This window comes from Saimiri boliviensis, chromosome 1 (genome assembly GCF_048565385.1).
Source record: "Saimiri boliviensis isolate mSaiBol1 chromosome 1, mSaiBol1.pri, whole genome shotgun sequence".
Classification (NCBI taxonomy): domain Eukaryota; kingdom Metazoa; phylum Chordata; class Mammalia; order Primates; family Cebidae; genus Saimiri; species Saimiri boliviensis.
Genome location: NC_133449.1, coordinates 97142834 through 97163872, shown reverse-complemented (window position 1 = coordinate 97163872; position 21039 = coordinate 97142834). Strand labels below are relative to the sequence as shown.

General features: G+C 40.6%; 1 protein-coding gene across 3 annotated transcripts in view; it reads left to right on the top strand.

Moving 5' to 3' along the window:
- Window positions 1-21039, top strand: part of SLC9A2 (solute carrier family 9 member A2) — a 99124-nt gene that overhangs the window by 44368 nt on the left and 33717 nt on the right. For all 3 annotated transcript variants that reach the window (XM_003922791.3, XM_074400550.1, XM_074400543.1), the window contains exon 3: window positions 2751-3001. In XM_003922791.3, coding sequence (XP_003922840.1) covers window positions 2751-3001 — 251 coding nt within the window. The remainder of the gene's footprint in view (window positions 1-2750; window positions 3002-21039) is intronic.

The following is a 21039-nucleotide window of genomic DNA, read 5'->3' as shown; positions in this document are numbered from 1 at the left end:
CCTAATTTTGTTGGGGACACGAGACACTCAAGACGCAGCACCAATAGCACAAGATGGTGAGTGTTCTGGGAGATCATCTGCGGTGCAAGAGGTCAGAGGGCAGGGTCTTTGCACAGGCTGGAGAGGTCCAGGAGGGCTGCTGGGGGCAACAGCAGCTTCAGCTGTGCCTTGAAAGATAGGTAAAGATTCCCTAGGTTTAGGGGCCGGGTTGCCGGCAAGAGAAAGGACAAGGAAAGAAAACCCAGAGCAGGAGTGAATAAAACGGTGTTTTATGGAACAGTGAAATCCTTTGCAGACTGAAGTGTGTTAGAAAGCAGTTAAAACACACATGCATACACACACACACACACACAGGTACCAGGTGTTTTGAGACTATTAAGCCTTCCTGAAATGAGGCCTAAGATTTTAATCTTGAGAGTGAAAATGGAACGGCAGCCTTTGAAGGAAGTAGGTCTTGCAGTGGGATTAGAGCGTAGAAGAGACGAGTCCTCCCAGGTGCAGGCTGGAGACAGAACTGTGGTGCTCAGGTTGCCCTGGAGAGAGGCTGTCCATGCAGAAGCAGATGGCTGGGAGACCCGCCTCTCCTCGAGAACGCTGGTGGCTGTTCCTTTTGCTTTTGGCTGTTTGAAGGCAAGGGATATATATATAGCACATCTCTGATCCTGTCTCAGGAAGTAGCAGTGGCGTGTTGATGCGGATGAAAACCGATGCTGAGAGCAGGTTCAAAGTGGAAGTGGATGCTACTTGGAGTCATTTTCTTCTCTGTCTGGCAAATAATGATGCCTTTAAACTATTTAAGTTTTCAGGAGAATGAGTCTCTTTTGTTCTTCTCTGAAGTCATTTCTTGGTGGTAGGACAGCAAATGATCTCGAGTGTTACAGCAACAATTAGGGAGAAGGAAAAGTTCGCTGTTTTCTAGGGACTATCCACTATTTCTCAAAGCCAGCAGACATTTATTGTCATCTACTAGGCAACATGGAAGATGTAAATTGTAATAAGGTGTTGACTGATCACAAGGAACTTATAATCAAGTAGAAAAAAGGAAAGAATAACATATAAAACCCACATCATGGTAGGCTATGACCATAAAGTGAGGTAGAAAGATGACCGTAAGTATTAAATAATTGACCATAGAAAGAGTGAGATGTCATTTGCCAGGCCACACGCTGTTTGGCAGGGAGTATGACTTCACTCTCCAGTGGTTGAACCTTGAACAACTTAATCAGAAGGTCAGGAGACCTAGATGCTAATATTGCCTCTGGCATTTTGTGTCATTTGATCCTGAACAAATGGGATCAGTTTTGAGTTTCTCAGAACCCACATGAGGGTGTAGCATAGGCTTTCTCCCTCACATCCTTACCAGTCGGTTTTCCTAGAGATTCCAGGTGCTCCCAAAGTTGTAAATATCACAGTGAAAAAGAAACAGCCCACCTGCTTGGCTGGTATTTGACTCGCTGGCTTTGTGAAAAGAAAGTGGCGGGGTTGCAGCCATGACTTCCGATTTCAGTTGGCTCAGTGGCCCTGGACACAAGTCGAAAGCATATTGCCCAGCAGACACGAAGTGCCTGGCATTCTTGAAGGCTTTATTAAACCAAGACTATGTAAAGAACTAAACAGCAAGCTGGACATGGTGACTCATGCCTGTAATGCCAACACTTTGGGAGGCCGAGGTGGGTGTATCACTTGAGGTCGGGAGTTTGAGACTAGCCTGGTCAACATAGTGAAACCCCATCTCTACTAAAAATACAAAAATTAGCTGGGCATGGTGGTACCTGACTGTAATCCTAGGTGCTTGGGGGGCTGAGGCAGGAGAATGGCTTGACCTTGGGAACCGGAGGTTGCAGTGAGCAGAGATCGAGATCACAACACGGCACTACAGCCTGGGCAACAGAGCAAGACTCTGTCTCAGGAAAAAAAAACAAAAACAAAAACAAAAACACTAAACAACAGAGCAGTCTCATGACTACAGCATGAAGCTTTGCTGGTATACATTTCCATTTCGTTGTAACAAAATGTAAGAGAAATCTATTTTTAATTGTTCTGAAAGAATAAGAAAACCTAGTGTTTCATATACAAAATATGTGTAAAGTTTCAGCAGATGCACACACACACACACACACACACACACACACACACACACACATAGATGAGTCTGTTGCCTCTTTGCTTGAAGAAAATTCTTTGGGTCTGCCTCAGTTACACCAGACGTGTGGGTGGGGAGAAGAGGTGGAGTGCGGAGGGAGGAACTGGTGACCTGGGAGGGTGACTGCCTCATCTTGGGTACCATGAAGGGTGGGTCCCTTCTGTCATGTGGCTCCACAATAGGACCTTGTAAGGTAAATGTGTTCACAACAGCACTGATAAGCTTTCTCGGTGTCATACTACTTCCCAAGTAGTGGTAACACAAGCTGGGTGTGATGGATGGCAAACAAATATTTTAAAATAATCTTTCAGATGATATCTGGAAAAAATAATGTTTTTGGAGTTACGCAACAACTTTGAAATTGCCTCTCCCTTAATTTTAGAAATAAATTCCCTGACAACTCACTTTTATTGAAAGTTTTTGGCTTGTTTGTTTACAGCTACAGTTTTAAAATACAAGACAAATGAATACACCATGATTGCCACTTTCTTACTTGGGTACACAGAAGAAATGTCCTTATTAGAAGGCCAGATAGATCTGTCTGTGCCCAGGGTGATAACAGGGAAGTTGGAAAGGGCCTTGACAAGGTGTTTTCTTTTCTCTGCAGGTCCTGTACAACTTGTTCAAGTCTTTTTGCCAGATGAAAACCATTGAGACCATTGACGTGTTTGCCGGAATTGCGAACTTCTTTGTTGTGGGAATCGGTGGGATGCTAATCGGCGTCTTCCTGGGCTTTATAGCAGCATTTACTACCCGATTCACACATAACATCCGAGTGATAGAGCCACTCTTTGTTTTCCTCTACAGTTATCTGTCCTACATAACAGCTGAAATGTTTCACCTCTCAGGCATTGTGGCGTAAGTATTTCTTTGTTAAAAGTGCTCGAGGATGACATTTCATTGAATGCATGCATTCTCAGCTAAGATATTAAAGTTGAATAAGTTATATGAAACACTAGGTTTTCTTAAAGAAAAATTAAAAACAGATTTTCCTTACATTTCGTTACAAAGCAATGGAAATATGTATCAGCAAAACTTACGCTACCGTGATCTGTTGCTCAGATAGAAAGCTGCGTAAACATACTTCTGAGTCTCCTGAAAATACGACAATATTGGGGTGGATCTTGGTCAGGCACCAAGACTTGTATGAGTTTGGTGCTCATTCAGGGTTGTCTCTGTGGGTGGCTATAAGCTTATTTCAACAAAGTCACATCCCAAGCTGCTCTTGGAGTTCTGGAATGGCTTATGTATGTTCACTGGCATAACCTTAGTCATAGAAATATTTTGGATGGTAGATTTGATTTGGGATAACAGCTTAGTCATTCAAAGCAAAATCAGTGAATGAGAGTTGTGACCATACAATTTCAGGTGAGCCTTTTAAATAAAGATGTAGGATTATAAGCAAGAAATGTATAAAGCCAGGGATTATTTATTTACTAAAGGTTTGGTTAGTGTCTCATGCACTAACTGGTTCTGAAGGAAGTTTTTGAGAAGTTATACAAATGCGCTGATGAATGATGGAGTTTGAATCCTGTTTTAGCCTTTGGAAGATCACTTTGAAGGAGGCTGCTCATTGGATGTGGATGTTTTTTTAGCTTCCAAAAACAAGCTTCTATTATATTATGGTAAGACCCTGTATATGGTCACCGAGAAATACTTATTAATGGAATGTTTTTACATTTTTTTTTACTTTGACAAATATGTGTTACAGCTCCATATACACTAGGCTAAATGCTAGGACCTGACATACATATTTAGAATTTTGCGGCTTTAAGCATAAGCCTAGATTTTTCTGAAATTTTCTCTTCCAATCCGATTAAGATGATGCTTTGATTAGGGGCTAGTTTGACTTTTGCCACGTGTCAGCACTCCATATTGCCATATGTCAGCATCAGAAGCAGATTAGGTTTATGGTGCAGGAAGTCAAAGACCCCCTGCACAAAGAAAGTGGAACCTGTGGTCATGAAAGGCCTGAGCCACAGGTTGGGTGGTTTTCTGTTTCATCTAAATAAAGCAACACATTAATCCAGTTTGACCCAGTAGTGAAATGTTCCATGTCTTCCTGGTTGCTATTCATATCATTTGTATGACTTCCAGTTTCCTGACTGTTCTGTGGCCAGTGTCATTGAAAATGTATCATCAGCTAGTTACAAGGTCTCTAAAAAGAGTGTGGGGGCAGGACTTAGTATCTAGTTTCCAGCAGTGTTGCTCTAGCAAGAGTCGGGGTATGAGAACCTTGAATTGCATTGCAAGTAACTGTTCTAGAACCCACAAAGGAGCTATGTAACTGTGCCAGTTTGCCAGATGTTCAGAGAGTTTGGGGTCCTTAAAGATCCAGTGTATTGTGGGGAGAGTTGAAGAACTGGATGTAGTGGGAATCCTGGTGGATCTCCAATGTCGGTGATGGAAGGGTTGGAAGACCTATGCTATATCAAGTCACTGGCCTCCTGTGAAGATGAAATCACAGGTTTACTTATGCCAGTAATGCATAAGTAAGAGACAAATAAGGCCACATATTCCTGATAAATAGCACAGCTAATTCTTTGTTGTGGTTTGTGGGCCAATGAAAATCGTTACCTTTATTTCCAACTTCAAAGTGAAGATTTATTTGACAGTTTAGTATAGAGGAAATTTCTTTATTACATTTAAACTAATACTGTCATTAGTCAGGCAAGGCAGCTGATGCCTATAATCCCAGCCCTCTGGGAGGCCAAGGTGGGTGGATCACCTGAAGTCAGAATTTCGAGACCAGCCTGGCCAGCATGGTAAAAACCCATCTCTACCAAAATATAAATATATATATATATATAAATTAGCTGGGCACAGTGGTGCATGCCTGTAATCCCAGCTACTCAGGAGGCTGAGGCAGGAAAATCACTTGAACCAGGAAGTGGAGGTTGCAGTGAACCACGATCACACCACTGCACTCAAACCCAGACAACAGAGTGAGACTCAGTCTCAAAAAAATAAAAAATTAAAAAATAAACTAGTCATTGCAAATAGTATACCAAACTAATAAACGAGTCTTTAAATAAGATATTATCGGTAATGTAAACATTTTTGCATCAAAATTATCATGTGTACCCATTATTCTGTCATGACAAATGCAGGTAGAGATTCACATTAGGGTATGTTTGTTCTCAGAAGTGACACCCTCTTTTCTAATGTGGGATAATTAGTATGCCATTCAAAACTTGACCGTGTGTTGCTTCCTTATGGTGTAGATCACAGATGTGCATTCCCCGCCCCTCTCTAAAGTGCACTGTGTGCACTTCCACGTTGTAATTACTGTATGTACTTCAGTCCAGGGGATACAGCATAATGATGCAATTAAAAATGTGTATCTATACACACCTCTTTTATAGAACTAGTCATTTTTTCTGGGCTAAAATTGTACTGAGTTTAGAAATTCCTATCATACTTTATGCTAATTGCACTCTCTCTTTTGCCATTTATAAACCAATTTTAAGGTTAATGGGAGTAAATGCACCTGATGTACTGAGAATGCTCGGTACTTTCCCTTGTTATCTTAAGAGAAATAAGCAGCTCCTGAGAAAGGAAACTAGGCAGAGAGGACAGGGAGCTGCTGGGCAGGGAGAAAAGTTAAACTGCCTGTGGAATTTGTAAACCAGTTGTGAAACTTGGCCTTCCTGAGTTTTGCCTGCTCTCCGACACTCCTTCACCTTCCTCCATCCATCCTTCCTTCTCCTTCCCTCTTCGTATTGCCTTTCAGAGCCTGTAACCCTCTGCATTAGCTTTGTTGCCTCTTGGGCAGCCTGTTCTAGAAAAATGTCACTTACTTAATGAGCAGGTAGTTACTAGATGAATCTAATGAAAAAGAAGCAATCTTATGAGTAACAGAAGCTTTTGGTTTGGGTTAAAAATGCAAGGAAACTTAGAGGAAAGCATGGGACAGGACTTCAGTATCTTGATTTCTTTGGAAAGATGCCAGAAACAATGCACCTCGGGTGTTCATAAAGTCTACTGTTGCTGCTACTCAACTTTATCATGAAACTGTGGTTTTACAGGCTTTTTACTGACAAGTAAATTAAATAATATGAGATGAAGTATTATTTCGTCTTACAAAATATTTGGAGAGATGTCTTCTGAGCATTCTTAGATTTGGTTTTCCTTTTGTGGTCCTTCCTAATACTCCAAAACCTAATATAATGTTAAAAATGATTTATACTTATTTTTTGTTATACATTCAGAAGGGTTTTAGATGCAAATGCTAACATGGTAGATGCAAGTCCCTATTTTCTAGTATTATTCTACTCATTTCTGTAAGAGTTATTGCCGAGTTAAAAATGAGGAAAGTGAAGCCAGCACAAAAAGATTAAATGCCAATTTATTCAGCTCCAGGGCCAGGTTCTGTGGTCCCTGAGAAAGAGTCCAGGGAAGTCACGCCTGACTCTTCTGGGAATGGGGTTTTATAGGAAGTGAAGGTGTTTGATTGGTTGCGGGGAAACAGGTCATGGTCGGGGCAGGCTACTATTGGTAGGTAGGTGGGATTTTCCAATCGGTGGGCTAGGTGCCAACTGCAGAGCTTAGTGTTGAGTGCAGAGGGGTTTTCCAAGGCGGGCTAGGTGCTGAGTGCAGAGCTTAGTGCTGAGTGCAGAGGGGTTTTCCAAGGTGGGCTAGGTGCCAAGTGCAGAAGGGGGTGTGTCCGAGCTCCGGGTGAGGCAACCAGCCTTACAATTTCTATACTGGAATAAATTGTTGCAATAGGGAAATGTGTGTTTGTGTGTATGCATGTGTGTGTATACACATGTGTGTTTCAGAGCTTCCACAGCACCAGAACTAGAGTTGAGGGAAAATTTCCATAGTCCCTTAAACCAGAAATTTCACATATCAATAGCAGTGGACACATTTGAGTATCAAAGCACTGTAGCAGGGGGTGAGAGGCAACTAATAGTTATTGAGTTTAGAAGTTCTTGCCTTGACTCATGTGTTTTGAACTTTATATTCAGAAATTGCTTACAGTCAAAGCACTGTTTATTCCTACGGACAATGGTGTATTTGACCTCATCTTACTTTCTTTACCCAAGGACACTAATGGTTGGATAAACTGATCACTAAAATTCAGGGCCATTACAGAAATCAACTTAAGTCGAAGTCTGTTATCCCCTTTTGAATTTCAGGCTCCTTTCTGATCCTCCCCTTCTATCCCACACAATCCCCTAGGCTCTAATAAGTGGGACATTGGAAATACAGTGACCTGAAGAGGGAGGGGCACGCTTGGCCTCCACAGCAGCAAATTTTGAAAATGGCTAACTCCTCCTTCAGATAGGAGAGTGTTCAGATAGCCCAGTGTTTTTCAGTTCTATTTTGTTGGATTAATAATTCCTTAGTATTTCTTTCCTTAAGGGTACTTTCAGAGTAGTTTTTATTTATTGTTAATTATTCTTGCAGCATTATTGCAAAGAAAGGAGAAAATGGTGATTATTAGTCTCATTCTTATGAATAAACAAATTGAGGCCCAGATGGACAAAACGTGGCTACCAGATGACTCAGTGGAGAATTAGGCCTGACCCTGCATCTCCAGGTACCGGGCCAGTCCCGTTTATGTGCAATATCCTCTAAAAGATGAAGAAGGAGAAGGAGAAGAAAGAAAAGCAACAGGACATCCCGATGCAAAGTTGAAAATGAGTAAATTTGTAACAGGAATTTCCAGAATGATAGGTTTAGGAATGAAATCCAGGAGTAGGTCCAGCTTGCTGGACTGAAGTAGTCACTGGTGAAAGTGTGAAGAGCATATGCTCTCTTCTTCCTGTTTTTCTTTGTAGGCGTTAATTGTCATCTGTTTAAAACTTTGAAGAAAAAGTAGGAAAGCATACCTTTGTTTGGCCTATTCTAGTTCCTCTTGGTTTACCCACACTTTATAGTATTTAGGAGACTATCTCTTCAAGATCCAAGGGTGTTAAACCATAGCCCTGCATGCCAGAATAACCAGTTCAGCATGTTGGTGTCCACAAAGATTAAAATTAATAAACACACGACATTGTAGGACATTCATAAAACATTATATGATGCATCAACGTTTATAACGTGCTTTCAAACACAATGCCAATGGACCCTCATGTCGGCGTCTTGAAGTGTGAAGGAGGGCAGGAAGAGAGTTTGCAGAGAAGGAACGGGGAACCATGACAAGAGCCGTAGATCTCTGGCTCCCTATTTCTTCTCTTCTCACTGTGTCATTGCCTTGACAAATAATAGTTTTACTTTTAATTACGGTGTGTGCTTTCACTGATAGCTCTGACTGGCAAAGACTGACCACTTTAAAATCTGGTATGATCACCCCAAACATAAATAAGCCTGGGGTGGAAGGAGGAAAGGTAGCAAAATGATGTTAGAGATAAAGTGATACGAAAACAAAGCACATACCCCTTAATTTCTTGGACATATTCCGGGAAAAGTAAAAACAAAGAAAGGAACAAAGAGCTTTTATTTTCCATCGTATAACTTTGCCTAACTATAGGGTAAGACTAGTAAAGACAAAAAGGAATTGGAAATTGTAAGCCTTAACCTAGAGAAATGTAAACAATTCATGAAATCATTTGTATTTATTTTTATGGCTTAAACTGTTTAATTTAGTAGATTCAACCCCAGAAAGAAACAAAGTATTTTTGTTCCTCCTTCAGGAACAAAAATAATAGGCTGTCACTTCTTTCCTGGGTCGAACAGGGTGACCACCAGCCACGTGTGTCTTCTGAGTACATGAAAGTAGAACTGAGTTGTGTTGTAAGTTTAAAACACACAGCAGAGGCTGAGCAAGGTGGCTCATGCCTATAATCTCAGCACTTTGGGAGGCCAAGGTGAGCGGATCACTTGAGGTTAGGAGCTTGAGATCAGCCTGGCCAACATGGCAAAATCCCATCTCTACTAAAAATACAAAAATTAGACAGGCATGGTGGTGGATGCCAATAATCCCAGCTGCTACTCGGAAGGCTGAGGCAGGTTAATCGCTTGAATCCAGGAGGTGGAGGTTGCAGTAAGCTGAGATTGCACCACTGCGCTCCAGCCTGGTTGGCAGAGCGAGACTTCATCTGAGAAAACAAACAAACAAACAAACAAACAAACAAAAAAACCCAGCAGATTTTTAAGATTGAGTAGAAAAAAAAGGATTCTAGAGGATCTCATTAGTAACTTCTATACTGAGTTGATGTTGAAATGACAATGTATTGGACATGTTGAGTTACATAAATACAGTCTGAAAATTAACTTCAGTTTCTTATCATGTCTTTCACTGTGAATACTAGGTACCTGCAGATTACATATACAGCTCCTGTGATTCCTATTAGACACTGCTCTGAAGTGCTTACCACTTAAGTGTTTGTTACTTGAGTGTTTGAAGACTTGGTGACATATGTTTTATTCCTTTTGATGGAGTAAAAAAAAAAAATAGGCCATGAAAAGATGGGAAGCTTTGATGGTAACTGTGCTCTTTATAAAGAACATTTATTTGAGAATGGGGAAGTTTAGAAAGAAAATAAGGCAGGAGAGACTGAAGGTTCTTGTGAAATGGCTTGTGATAATTAAGATGTTAAAGCCACCTTGTGAAAAAGAAGAATGTTTCCCTAGGTTCACATTCGGGGATTTTGATATAAACATCCTCAAAAATCTAAAGTGGGAGGGAAAGTTATGACTCCTGCAGGAATGAGAAACATACTTTAAAATAAATTCCCTGGGTTGAGATTATATATATATATATGTATATATGTAATATATATATGGCAAATTGAAGTTGTAAACTTATACAATATTCGGTATTCAAAACAATATATTTTTTTGGCCTCATCTTCTTAGGGGTAAAACACCATTAAAGACATTATTTTCATCTCAGCTTTTATCTGTATTTACTATGCAAACTGACTGAAGATCAATAGAGCCTCTATATTAGGGTCTGTAGGTCTTTATTTTAGCTAATCTCAAAAGATAATTGATTTTTGACAGAGGCAAAATAAATCAAACAAACAAAACTCATTCTAAGTAAGATTATGTATTCCATTCTTAAAGATTATCAAGGATAGATTATCAAGCTAGTCAGTTCTTCCCTCAACTTGTCACATGTGTCTTAGTGTCTTCTGGTGTTTATCAAGTGGTCAGGGTACTAAAGGAATAATTAATGTATCGGGTATTCAAGGAATAGTAATATAAGTTTAAGTGAAACACAAGCAGAAAAGTTTGTTTTTTAGGAAAAATTGATACAATGCATAATAAATCCAATAGGTCCTGTACTTGATTGGCTTATGAAAATCAATTCACTGCATTCTTAGAATGATATTTAGCTAAAAAGATTATTGATATTGCTTTACTTGTTATTAGGATGAATCATACCATTGCTTTTCTCTTTCATTATAGATAACAGGGTAGATTTTAGAGGTATATTGGGAATTCTTTAGACAAGAAAAAACTTGGTATTTGCTTGCTAACTTTAAATGACACAGAACTTTAACAATTTGCTCCTGAATTAAGAACTGATTCTTCGAGATCTATTTGAAGGGTGGATATTTTTGTGTAACTGAAAATGCTGCTATCCCTTTGCCTTTTGGACTATTTCTTGACTGTTCTTTTTTTTCTTTTATTGTACTTCAGGTTCTGGGGTACATGTGCAGATCATGCAGGATTGTGGCATAGGTACATACATGGCAATGTGGTTTGCTGCCTCCATCTTGACTGTTCTTTATGTTTATTTTTTAAAAATGATGATAGCCCTGCTGGCCTATATTTCAAGAATATTGCAGGAAGTAATGTTACTTTCTGGGAAGTGTAGGCCAAAATATAAAACAGGATAATAGGCCAGAAATGTATAATTGCTGAGAAATAACTATCTTTTCTTTTTAAATGAAAATTGTTTCAGAAAAACTGAAAGGAAATGTACACTTACCACCCAGCTAGTACTTCTGAGTATGACACACTTGGAAACATGGATTAAATTAGTGTTTCAGCCCGTTCATGAGGAGATTAGAGCCAGGACTATAGCTGTGGAGGTCAAGGTTGGCTCTTCCTTGACATGATACATGTCCCGAGGAGAACCTTCTCCTTGCTTGAACAAACCTCCGTTTACTTCTCAGCAATTCTCTGGACAGAAGAGGATGTATGAACCTCAGGTCCTCCTGTGTTGGCTTCTGGGGTGAAGAGATGCTGCCTGCAGCTCCTCTTGATGCTGTGGCATTTCTCCTGTGTACTCGCTCCTGCAGCTGCCACTTCCCCTTACCACAATCAAACATGAGGTCTGACTTTGTCCGTATTCCCAGGGGACCTGGCCAAGTGGCCCCGATTCTGTCTTTCCACATGTGTCCTCACAGTTAATCCCCTGTTATTTGACGTACCTTGAGTCACCTGACATCTTTGTAGCCAGGAGCCTGGCTGAAACAGTAGAAAGAAGCTCTGTGTTAATGAAGGAAGCCAAACTCCAACCAGGTTCAGCCAGAAAGGAGTGATTTCCTGAATCATGTGAATAAATACATTTTTGAGAGGACAGGTGGGATTTGGCCTTAAGGTGATGGGACAAAGGACTCCTATGTCTGCCTAAGCATTTCTCTCTGTCAACTTTGTGTCCCTTCATGAGAAGGCTTCCTTCTCGTAGGTTAGCCCTGTCCAAAGCATGGAACCAGGGTCACAGACAAATCAGGCTTTGTATCTCCACAACTCTGTCACTGAAGAGTAAAGTGAGATCTATCCTGCTGGGTCCTGTTGGAAAACAATTCAGAGCAAGCACTGTGATTGACCCAGGGATCTGAAGAACTGTCATGGGATCAGACTGTTTCACATGACCAGTCCTGTGACATGAGAAGAAAGGTTTGTTACCACAAGAAGGCAGTGAACTTAAACTCACTTTGAGTGAGACCGCCATCCCAATCTGGGCTAACTACAAGTTAGCAAGGAAAGCTTGATCCTTTACAGTAAAGTATAGTGGGATGGGAATGTTGTTGATGCTTGGGTTGAAGCCTCGGTGATGAAGAGAGGGGCATTCTAAGTAGAGGCAGAGATGTACTTGAAGGCTCCAAGGTGAACTGAACTCCAGGTTGGTGAGAAGGAGGGGCCCCAGTCTTACCTGACCTGTTGTGTGCTATAGGCAGGTGGGAGCCTTTGGAATCTTTAAGGAGAAGTGATACAATTGTATTTCTGTTATATGATAAATACATGATCATAATGCTCCCAGAACTTCTTTATACCTTGAAACTTACAACCAATAAAGTTTTCATGGTGTTCTGGGTGAAAGCTGTAGGTCACAGCTCCAGACTGACTGGCTGCCCTAGAGCTGAGGAATCCTTGATTAAGGAAGAGGATCAGGAAATGCTGCTGTCAGCAGGGATAAGGTGCCTAGGTAAAGACTCAGGCAGGAAAAAAACTGTGTGAAAACGCCTGCACACTGACCAGTCTAGGCAAGAGAACACAGGGACCTGCACCTAGATCCAAGTCATAAAAATTGAGAGACAGGAAGGAAAAATAGTTGGCAAATGTAGTTAAATCCAAATGATTCCTCACATCCCATGTTAACCCTTATGCTCACCCTCCAATACAATTTCATATAAAATGACTCAAACTTCAGCTCTTTTTTTTTCTCATTTCTCCTTCCTATTCTGAACCCTTTGCCTATACTCCCACTTGCTGTCTTAAATGTTAATGTATTTAGGAATCATCTGGAAATGTCATTACATGGACAGAATCCCAGGCCTCAGCCAGAGATTCTGATACAGGTCTTAGATGGGGCAGAGGCATTTGCAGTTTTCCAACATTTACACGTGGTCCGCCAACCTTACTGCTCTAATATACATGCTAGGAGCTGTAAGAACTTCCAGAAAGCAGTATCTCATGTGGATGTTTCTAGGACTCATGTAGAACCACAAAGCATTCTGTGCATATATCTGATGCAGGATTGTTGCACGCAGGTTTCTCATATCCAGGCCCCACTTGTAGCCCACCTCCAACATAGGCCAGGAGACTTCCACCTGGAAAACCTTAATTCCATCATCCAATTGTTGGTCAAAACTTCCTGCCTCTCTGAGGCTCTTCTTAACACTCCCCAGCTAAAGTGGATAGACTCTATGGGACCCTTGACGCCTGTGCTTCATGACGCTGTTGATGTTGAGTTGTGATCCTTTGGTGTTCTCTCTCCACATAACCACAGTTGCTTTAGGTGCCAATAGGTTATCTATAAATATTAGTTGAATCGAACTGAAAGCAGTTATACAGGAGAAAAAAAGATGCAGAGAATTTATGCAATGGACAAGGCTTCCTGATTAATCCAGGATTTATGACAATGTCAATTTACTCTATTTCATTTTTGATATTTTAAAAAAGATTGTTCAGTTTTTATGATTGGATCCTGTTTTAAAAACAATTTTTGTTTGCATTTTCTCATATATCAAACTCTGTTTCTTTTGGTTGTCAGGTTTTCTGGAAGAAGCAATTCACTGTATAGTACATTCATGCTCTGGAATAATTAAATTTACCTCACTTGAGTGAGTACTTTATTCTGAGAGCATGCAATGTGCCCTGAGTCACCACAAGTCCTGCCTTTAATCAATATAGAAAAAACTTTTTCATTGGCCTTCATTGTTGCATATGGTTAGCATTGATTAGTGGGATAGGCTTTCATATTTGGCAAAGCCTTAATTGAGAATATACAGATATTATTTAGGCTATATTTTCCTGCAATTGAATTCATACTTTAAAAAATCATACTGAATGGGAGCAAGACTGTTACCAGGTTTTTTTTTGTGGGGGGGTGCTGGTGAGGCACAGCTCCCCCAAGAGAATGTTGTGGGTTCTTGGCCTCCAATTTATTAAAGAATAAGCAGTGGGACCACTGTAGGTAGCTGTATGCTCGTAAAAGTAAATTATCAGACCCAAGACGTGTTGTAGAAAGGTGATTTTATTTAGGTAGAGAAAAGAGAAGGAAAGGAGAAGAGAAAGACTTCCATGAAGAGTGTAGAAGGGGATTCCAGAGGGGAAAATCCGGCCAGGTGTGTGGACACGGACTTTTATCCTGGGAGGAGCCCCCATGTTCTCCAAGACCCTGGGCCAATGAAAGGAGTTCCTTAGAACTTCCACTGGAGTGAACTGACTTTTAGTTTCTTACTGGGCCCGCGAAATTCAAACATAAACCGTTAAATCTACCAGATAGAGAGAGATGGGAGGGGGGCCTGGCACTGGGAAATTCTTGCCCTTAAAACTACACCCCCTCATGGACCCAGAAAGAGAATACATTCTCTCATTCCCCCCTTTGAACAGGAAAATTTAAATTTTGTTGGAATAGGGGCATTGATTCTTTTTAACTACTTTCTGCTGAAATGGGGCTTAGAAGGGGCCCTGTAGTTGACTTTTTTTTTTAGAGGGGAGCCTTTTAGGGGTGCAGGTTGATTTACAGGTTTACGTCTAACAGAGCTTATGAGCCAAGGACATTTGGGGTTTTAGCGGCAGGATTAATTGTGACCTTGTGGTTTTATAAGAAATGAATATGACCAGGTGGTAAAGATGAGAGGCCCAGAGTTATAAATGAGGCTAGGAGAGAACAGAGCCAGGTTCCTGAAGGTTTTTAGCCGTGTTTTTTGATTGATTTTTGAGTTTTATGTTTAAAATAACACTTAACTGTTTTACAAAATTTTAGCAGCTTTTTTTTTTTTTTTTTTGAAAGAAACAGTTTTTTCTTCTTTCTGTTGTTAGCAGATTTAGGGCCCTTTTATTTTTAAAGTTATGGCAGCTGAAGAGTTAAGCTGGTTTGCACAGAGAGCTGCCTTTTGTAGAGAGAATTAGCAACTATTTTTTTGTTATTAATTGACTTTTGAGATAGCTTATAGTAACTGAATAGAGATAGTAACTTTTTTTAGTATCAACACCAAGTTTTTTTTTAAATTATTATTTGAGGGATAGCAGAGCTGAGGGTTATAGTTTTATTAATGCCAGGATAAATTAGACTTATGAGGAGTTATTTCTTTGAGGATTTTGTTGGAAAAGCAGATGTATATTTTTTAATGGCTTGCAGGTGTATGAAGGGTTTTTTCTTTTAACTTTTGGCTGAGGAGTGGAGTGTTTATGACTTTTTTTAGGAGGTATTTAAGGCTTTAGCCAAGTGTGATGAATTTATGAGTTAATTGTTTAATTCTACACAGTTCAGATTATAGATAAAACACTCTGGATCTTCATTAAACTAGACTTAGCCAGCATGAATTGAACTCGTATGTGGTGCCACTGTAGACACAGACCATCCTAAGCATTAGTCCATCGTCTAATTCTGGTAGAAAAGAAATAAATATCTGTAGAAAGCAGGTTAATAATGGAGTCATGGAGTAATACAGAAAAAAAAGTATCTGTTAGAATTTTCTATTTAGAAAATAGTCAGATGATGTATCATTTAAATAGAAAGAAAAGTCTATTTCCACCCTACCCTCCCCGGGGTCGGGGGGGGAAACTCTTTTTGAGATAATGTCTATTAGCTTGCCTGAATTTTCCTACATTGTATTTTGATTGATATACTGATAAAGAAAACCTCAATTGCTGGTGTAGGTGAAAACCACTAATTATAGTGCTCTCCCATCTCTCTCTCTAAATTGGTGATGATCGCCACATATTTATGTTAAAGTGGGGCAAGATAATAACATAGTAGGGTGCATCTGTGAATTCTGTGCATGCCTCACCTCCACACTGTCCCACAGAATGGTACCTAAGACCTGTCAAAATCTGGGCATGTTTCGGGATGTGAAATGGGCAATACATATAGACAAAATATATGCCTATTGCACCACCATTCCTAGTAAAGTTTCATCCATGTAGTCACTAATGCAAAATACATGCCAGACACTATGCTAATCAAGGCAACACTTTTCTTTTTCCTCATGGAGCGTCCAGTTTGGGGAGATAGACATTAATTATGTGATTGAAATGATAATTTCTCATTTTTCTTTCCAGCCTATGAAGCTGAACTTCTAAACATTGAGTATGGCAATGTCATTGAGCCCTAACCTCTTTCATCCTCATCTCTTAACGTTTTCAACCTCCCCTTCTCTGGCTAGCAGAATCAACTGGCGTTACCTGAATGCACCACCCTGTTTATTTCTTTTACGCCTTTGATATGGCTGCTGCTTTTCCCTGAATTACTCCTGTCCTCTTTTCCTGATAGGTGAGCTTATCCATGAAGATGTTGCTCAAGTGTCCTCTTTTGTGGCAGAAGTCACCTTTTGCTTTCCTGCACATCCATAGCATCTTCTCTCTCCTCATTCTAGCACATGTAGTGTTGCGTTCCAACGATCTCTTTGTTTTGAATGATTCAAAACGGTTTGTTTCTACCCTTAGACTGTGAACTCTTGAAGGCAGAAATTGGATCTTACTTGCTTTCATCTTCTTAGATCCCAGCACAGGATTTTTCTCAGAATGGATGCTCAGAAAATGTTAGTTGATGTTAAATTGCACTTCACAAAATCATATTAACTAGGTATGGAAATTTAAGAATTTAGAGAGACATGCATGGAAAGGTGGGGGGCGGGGAAGATGATTCAAAAACATGAGCTAATAAAAGTGGCACAGTATTAAGAATATTGAAGGATAATAGTTTTATTTTTACACTTTAAAATTAAGAAACGTAACCAGAATTTTCTAGAATATTAGGAGTCCATTTTTGCTATTATTTTGTTGGTGACAGTCTCATATTGATGTCACAGAATGAGGATGTGAGGCTGTGGACTTGAGGTATGAAATCCTCATGTGTTCATGTGATGAAGGAAGAAATCTTCTTTTTTGCTAGTGTGGTGGCACTGTGATAATACTGTGATGTGACATTTTACCCAAGGACTATCCTGACCACATACTTCAAACCCAGTAAGGCCAAGGACAGTCTGATACTATCTTGCACCATTCTCCAGCTCTGTAAGTTTCCTGTGATTCTTTTAGAGAAATGGACACTCATATATATATACTGTGAGGGTGATGACTATCGGCTCTAGAAGATGACCTGGTGGAGTGGGCAGAGATGATTTCATTCCTTTTTTTTTTTTTTTTTTTTTTTTTTGAGACAGAGTTTCACTCTTGTTACCCAGGCTGGAGTGCAATGGCGTGATCTCGGCTCACTGCAACCTCTGCCTCCTGGGTTCAGGCAATTCTCCTGCCTCAGCTTCCTGAGTAGCTGAGATTACAGGCACGTGCCACCATGCCCAGCTAATTTTTTTGTATTTTTAGTAGAAACAGGGTTGCACCATGTTGACCAGGATGGTCTCGATCCACCCGCCTTGGCCTCCCAAAGTGCTGGGATTACAGGCGTGAGCCACCGTGCCTGGCCCGATTTCATTCTTTCTATCCCTAAGAGACTGTTTGCCTGTACCTCTCTAGTAGAAGGGATAACTTCTGATGCTATTGAAGGTGCGGTGGTTTGACTTCAGGTCAGAGTACATGGCAACAAAAAAATCTCTTTGCAATAAAGACACCTCCAGACCTTTGTTTGAGGGACCAGGTGACTCAAGTTGTACGTGGAAGATCAGAATGGGAACACTGGGACTGTTTCCCCCAGCCCCTCAGAAGCCTCAGTTCCACAGACATGCACACACTTCCTGAACAGGACACCACCGGATGCTGGAGTCTGGGATACCCACCCAGGGTGTTCTTTCTTCCTGTTCAGTGTCTCACTGAGGCCAGTAGGAAACTGCACTGAGTTACAACAAGGGGTCTGGCTACCATGAGCGTCACTCTTGGTATCATGTTAAGGATACAGAACAATGGAAAATGATCCCATGGACAATCATGTTAAATTAATCCCTTTTTTATTCCTACACCAAAGCTAAATTTTAATTGTTTCTAAATAGACACCGTTAAATTGCTCATTTAACAGTGTCTGAACTGTTCATTGGGCAAAAAGTAAATGATACAGGCAAAAAGTAATCTCCAGACTGGAGATATGAATGATATGAACATAATTTCAGAGGAAAATGTTCAGAACATTTAGGAAAACTCTCCTTGTGAGCCTTTTAAAATTACATTTTTGAATGATTCAAAACAGTCAGCTCAAGAGGGAGAGAAGGGAATGGGGTTAGTATGAGGAATTATCTCTGTAGCTGACATTTTGTTTAAAAAAAAAAGTGACGGGATAAGGCTGGGTGGTGGGTACTTTGGTGTTCATTACTTTCCATATTTGTCTATAAGCTTAGGTGCTTTATAATAAAACCCTTTTGAAGTATCTTTTGTATAGGATCAGAGAATTTTGAAAAGTAATATGGCCGTTATAAGTTACTTTTATTCCAAATTTTCTACCTGGCAACATATTTTTCCACTACATGAAGTACCTAAAATAGCAACATTTTTGAAAGGCTCATAAGTGTGTGTTTCTGTATACATGTCTTCAAATTTTACTTTTTTTTTTTTTTTTTTTTTTTTTGAAGTGGAGTCTTGCACTGTCACCCAGGCTGGAATGCAGTGGTACAATCTAAGCTCACTACAAACTCTGCCTCCTGGGTTCAAGTGATTCTGCCTCACCCTCTTAAGAAGCTGAGATTACAGGCACCCACCACCACACTCAGCTAATTTTTTGTATTTTTTGTAGAGGCAGAGTTTCACTATATTGGTTAGGCTGGTCTCTAACTCCTGACTTTGTGATCTGCCTGCCTCGGTCTCTCAAAGTGCTGGGATTACAACTTTTAAAGTCTAGTTAAAGAGAAATTAGGCCAAAATATGAAAGATGAAGATTTTCAGAAATGTGGGTAACGAGTGATTTATATCTGGGGGAGTGCTGGCGAGATGCCCGATAGTGGCTTACTGGGACAGATGCCACTTTCTATCCTGTTCTTCCAGTTACTTTACCAGCTGGAAGAGGTTCCAAGACTTCATATCAAGCCACTGTAACAGAGTTCTCGCTAGCTTCTGTCACCCAATTGCATGCAAGCAGCAGAGGCCATGCGCATCTGGGCCATGCACTTTGTCGAGGATACAAGCACCTGGTAGGGTCTGAATAATGGCCTCAAAGATGTACCCAAAGATGTCCACATTCTAATCCCTGGAACCTGCTAATTTGTTATCTTACACGGCTAAAGAGACTTTGTAGATGTAATTAGGTGAAGATCCTGAGATGGGGAGATTCCACTGGATTATCTGGTTGGACTTGATATAATCCCAAGAGCCCTTATGAGAGGGAGTAGGAAGTCAGACTCAGAGAAGATGTGGTTAGGAAAGCAGAAGTCAGAGGGATGTGGCATGAGCCAAGGAATGCAGGAGGCCTCTAGAAACTAGTGAAGGCAGCGGACAGATTCTCCCCTAAAGCCTGCACAAGGAAAAAGCCTTGTCGCCACCCACTAACGTGATTTTGGACTACTTACCTCTGGAAGTGCAAGATGGTAAATTTGCATTGTTTGAAGCTACACCATTTGTGGTTCCTACAGCAGCCATAGGAGATGGATATAAACAGGCTTGTGCTTGAGAAAGGATAAGCCACAACTTGGTGGGCAGGGAAGACCTCCCTCTCATCCGAGATCGGGGGGCTCACTGAGAATTTGGAAAGGGTGAGGATTAAGTCCTCAATAGTGCTGGCTTTGTTTTTGTAGAGAAGAGATCTTATTACTTTACACAGGCTGGACTTAAACTCCTGGGCCCAAATAACCATCCTGTCTTGGCCCTCCAAAGTTCTGGGATGACAGATGTGAGCCACCATGCCCAGCCCCGTTAATGTCTTTAAATCAGACTGCCCAGATTCATACCCTGGCACCACCATTTATTAGCACTAGAATCTTACATAATCGAACCTCTGTCTGCCTTTGTTTTTCCATTTATAACTATAGGAATGATTATAGAATTTGCCCATAAACTTGCTACAAGGTTTAACTGACATAGCCCATTAAATGTGTTTGCATAGTATCTGGCACAAAGTAATGGTCCTATAAAGTAGATTGCCTGTTTTTATATGAGTCCTCAACTATTCAAAGTCTTTGCCATGTGTTTATAGATGTTGAATTTTATTAGCACATTTAATAAGGTCACTCTTTCTTTTGGGAAACCACATAAATTATACATTCCTTACTTATGGAAATCTAAAAGAAATGCCCACTTATTCTGGGGATAGTGACATGGTGGTTCAATGTGTGTTCCTTAGATTGATGGAGTCTTTGTTTTGTTTTAACAAGGGCACAAAAATAAATATTCCTGCATTTGTTTTCTATGTGAACAACAGATCTGTTCCTTGCAATGAGATGTGTTCAGGGTTACCTGTTTAGGTTTTAGAGGACGCTTGGGTTTGCATTCTTCTGTGTATTATTATGCTCACAGTAGAAGGATTGCCTTAAGACAGCAGAAGTCTCCTCAGAGTGAGGAGGACCATGTGACAGAAGCAGGGGAAGCTGAACTAGGGTCGCTGTAGTGCTGGAGTCAGGAAATGTTGAAAACATTGCAGATCATGACCAGTAATCAGCTTATGGTTATCAATTAGTGGAAGGCAGTGTGGCTCCCTCTAATCCCATCCTCCTGTTTCATTCTACAGAAACTTCTGTAATGAAATTCTTCTCGTACTTTATAGTAACTGTGTCTCCTTAGACCGGACCTACCATGAGCTGTCAGCAAGCTCATCCTAAATTCCCCTCTGTGGGTGGCACTTGAGTCGATCCAGGGTAGCATTCTAGGCAGAAAGGAACCCACATGTGTAGTAAAGCAAGAAGACAGCAAAGAACAAGTTCAGGGCGAGCAGTTCCACACAGCGGAGGCACATGGTGTGTGCCCAGGTGGAGAGAGGGCAGATGTGAAACTGGAATTCTTCACTGAGGGAAGTGTGTGAAGAGTTTCAGGAGTGTAGACTTGACCCTGGACCTTGATCCTTTTCTGCAGGTGCCCTATTCCAGTAGATATCATGAGAGTGGGAATAAAGGGCTGTGTGGTCCCAAAATTTTGGAAATGTTGGGGTGGACAAGCAAAAGAGTTTCTTTGCT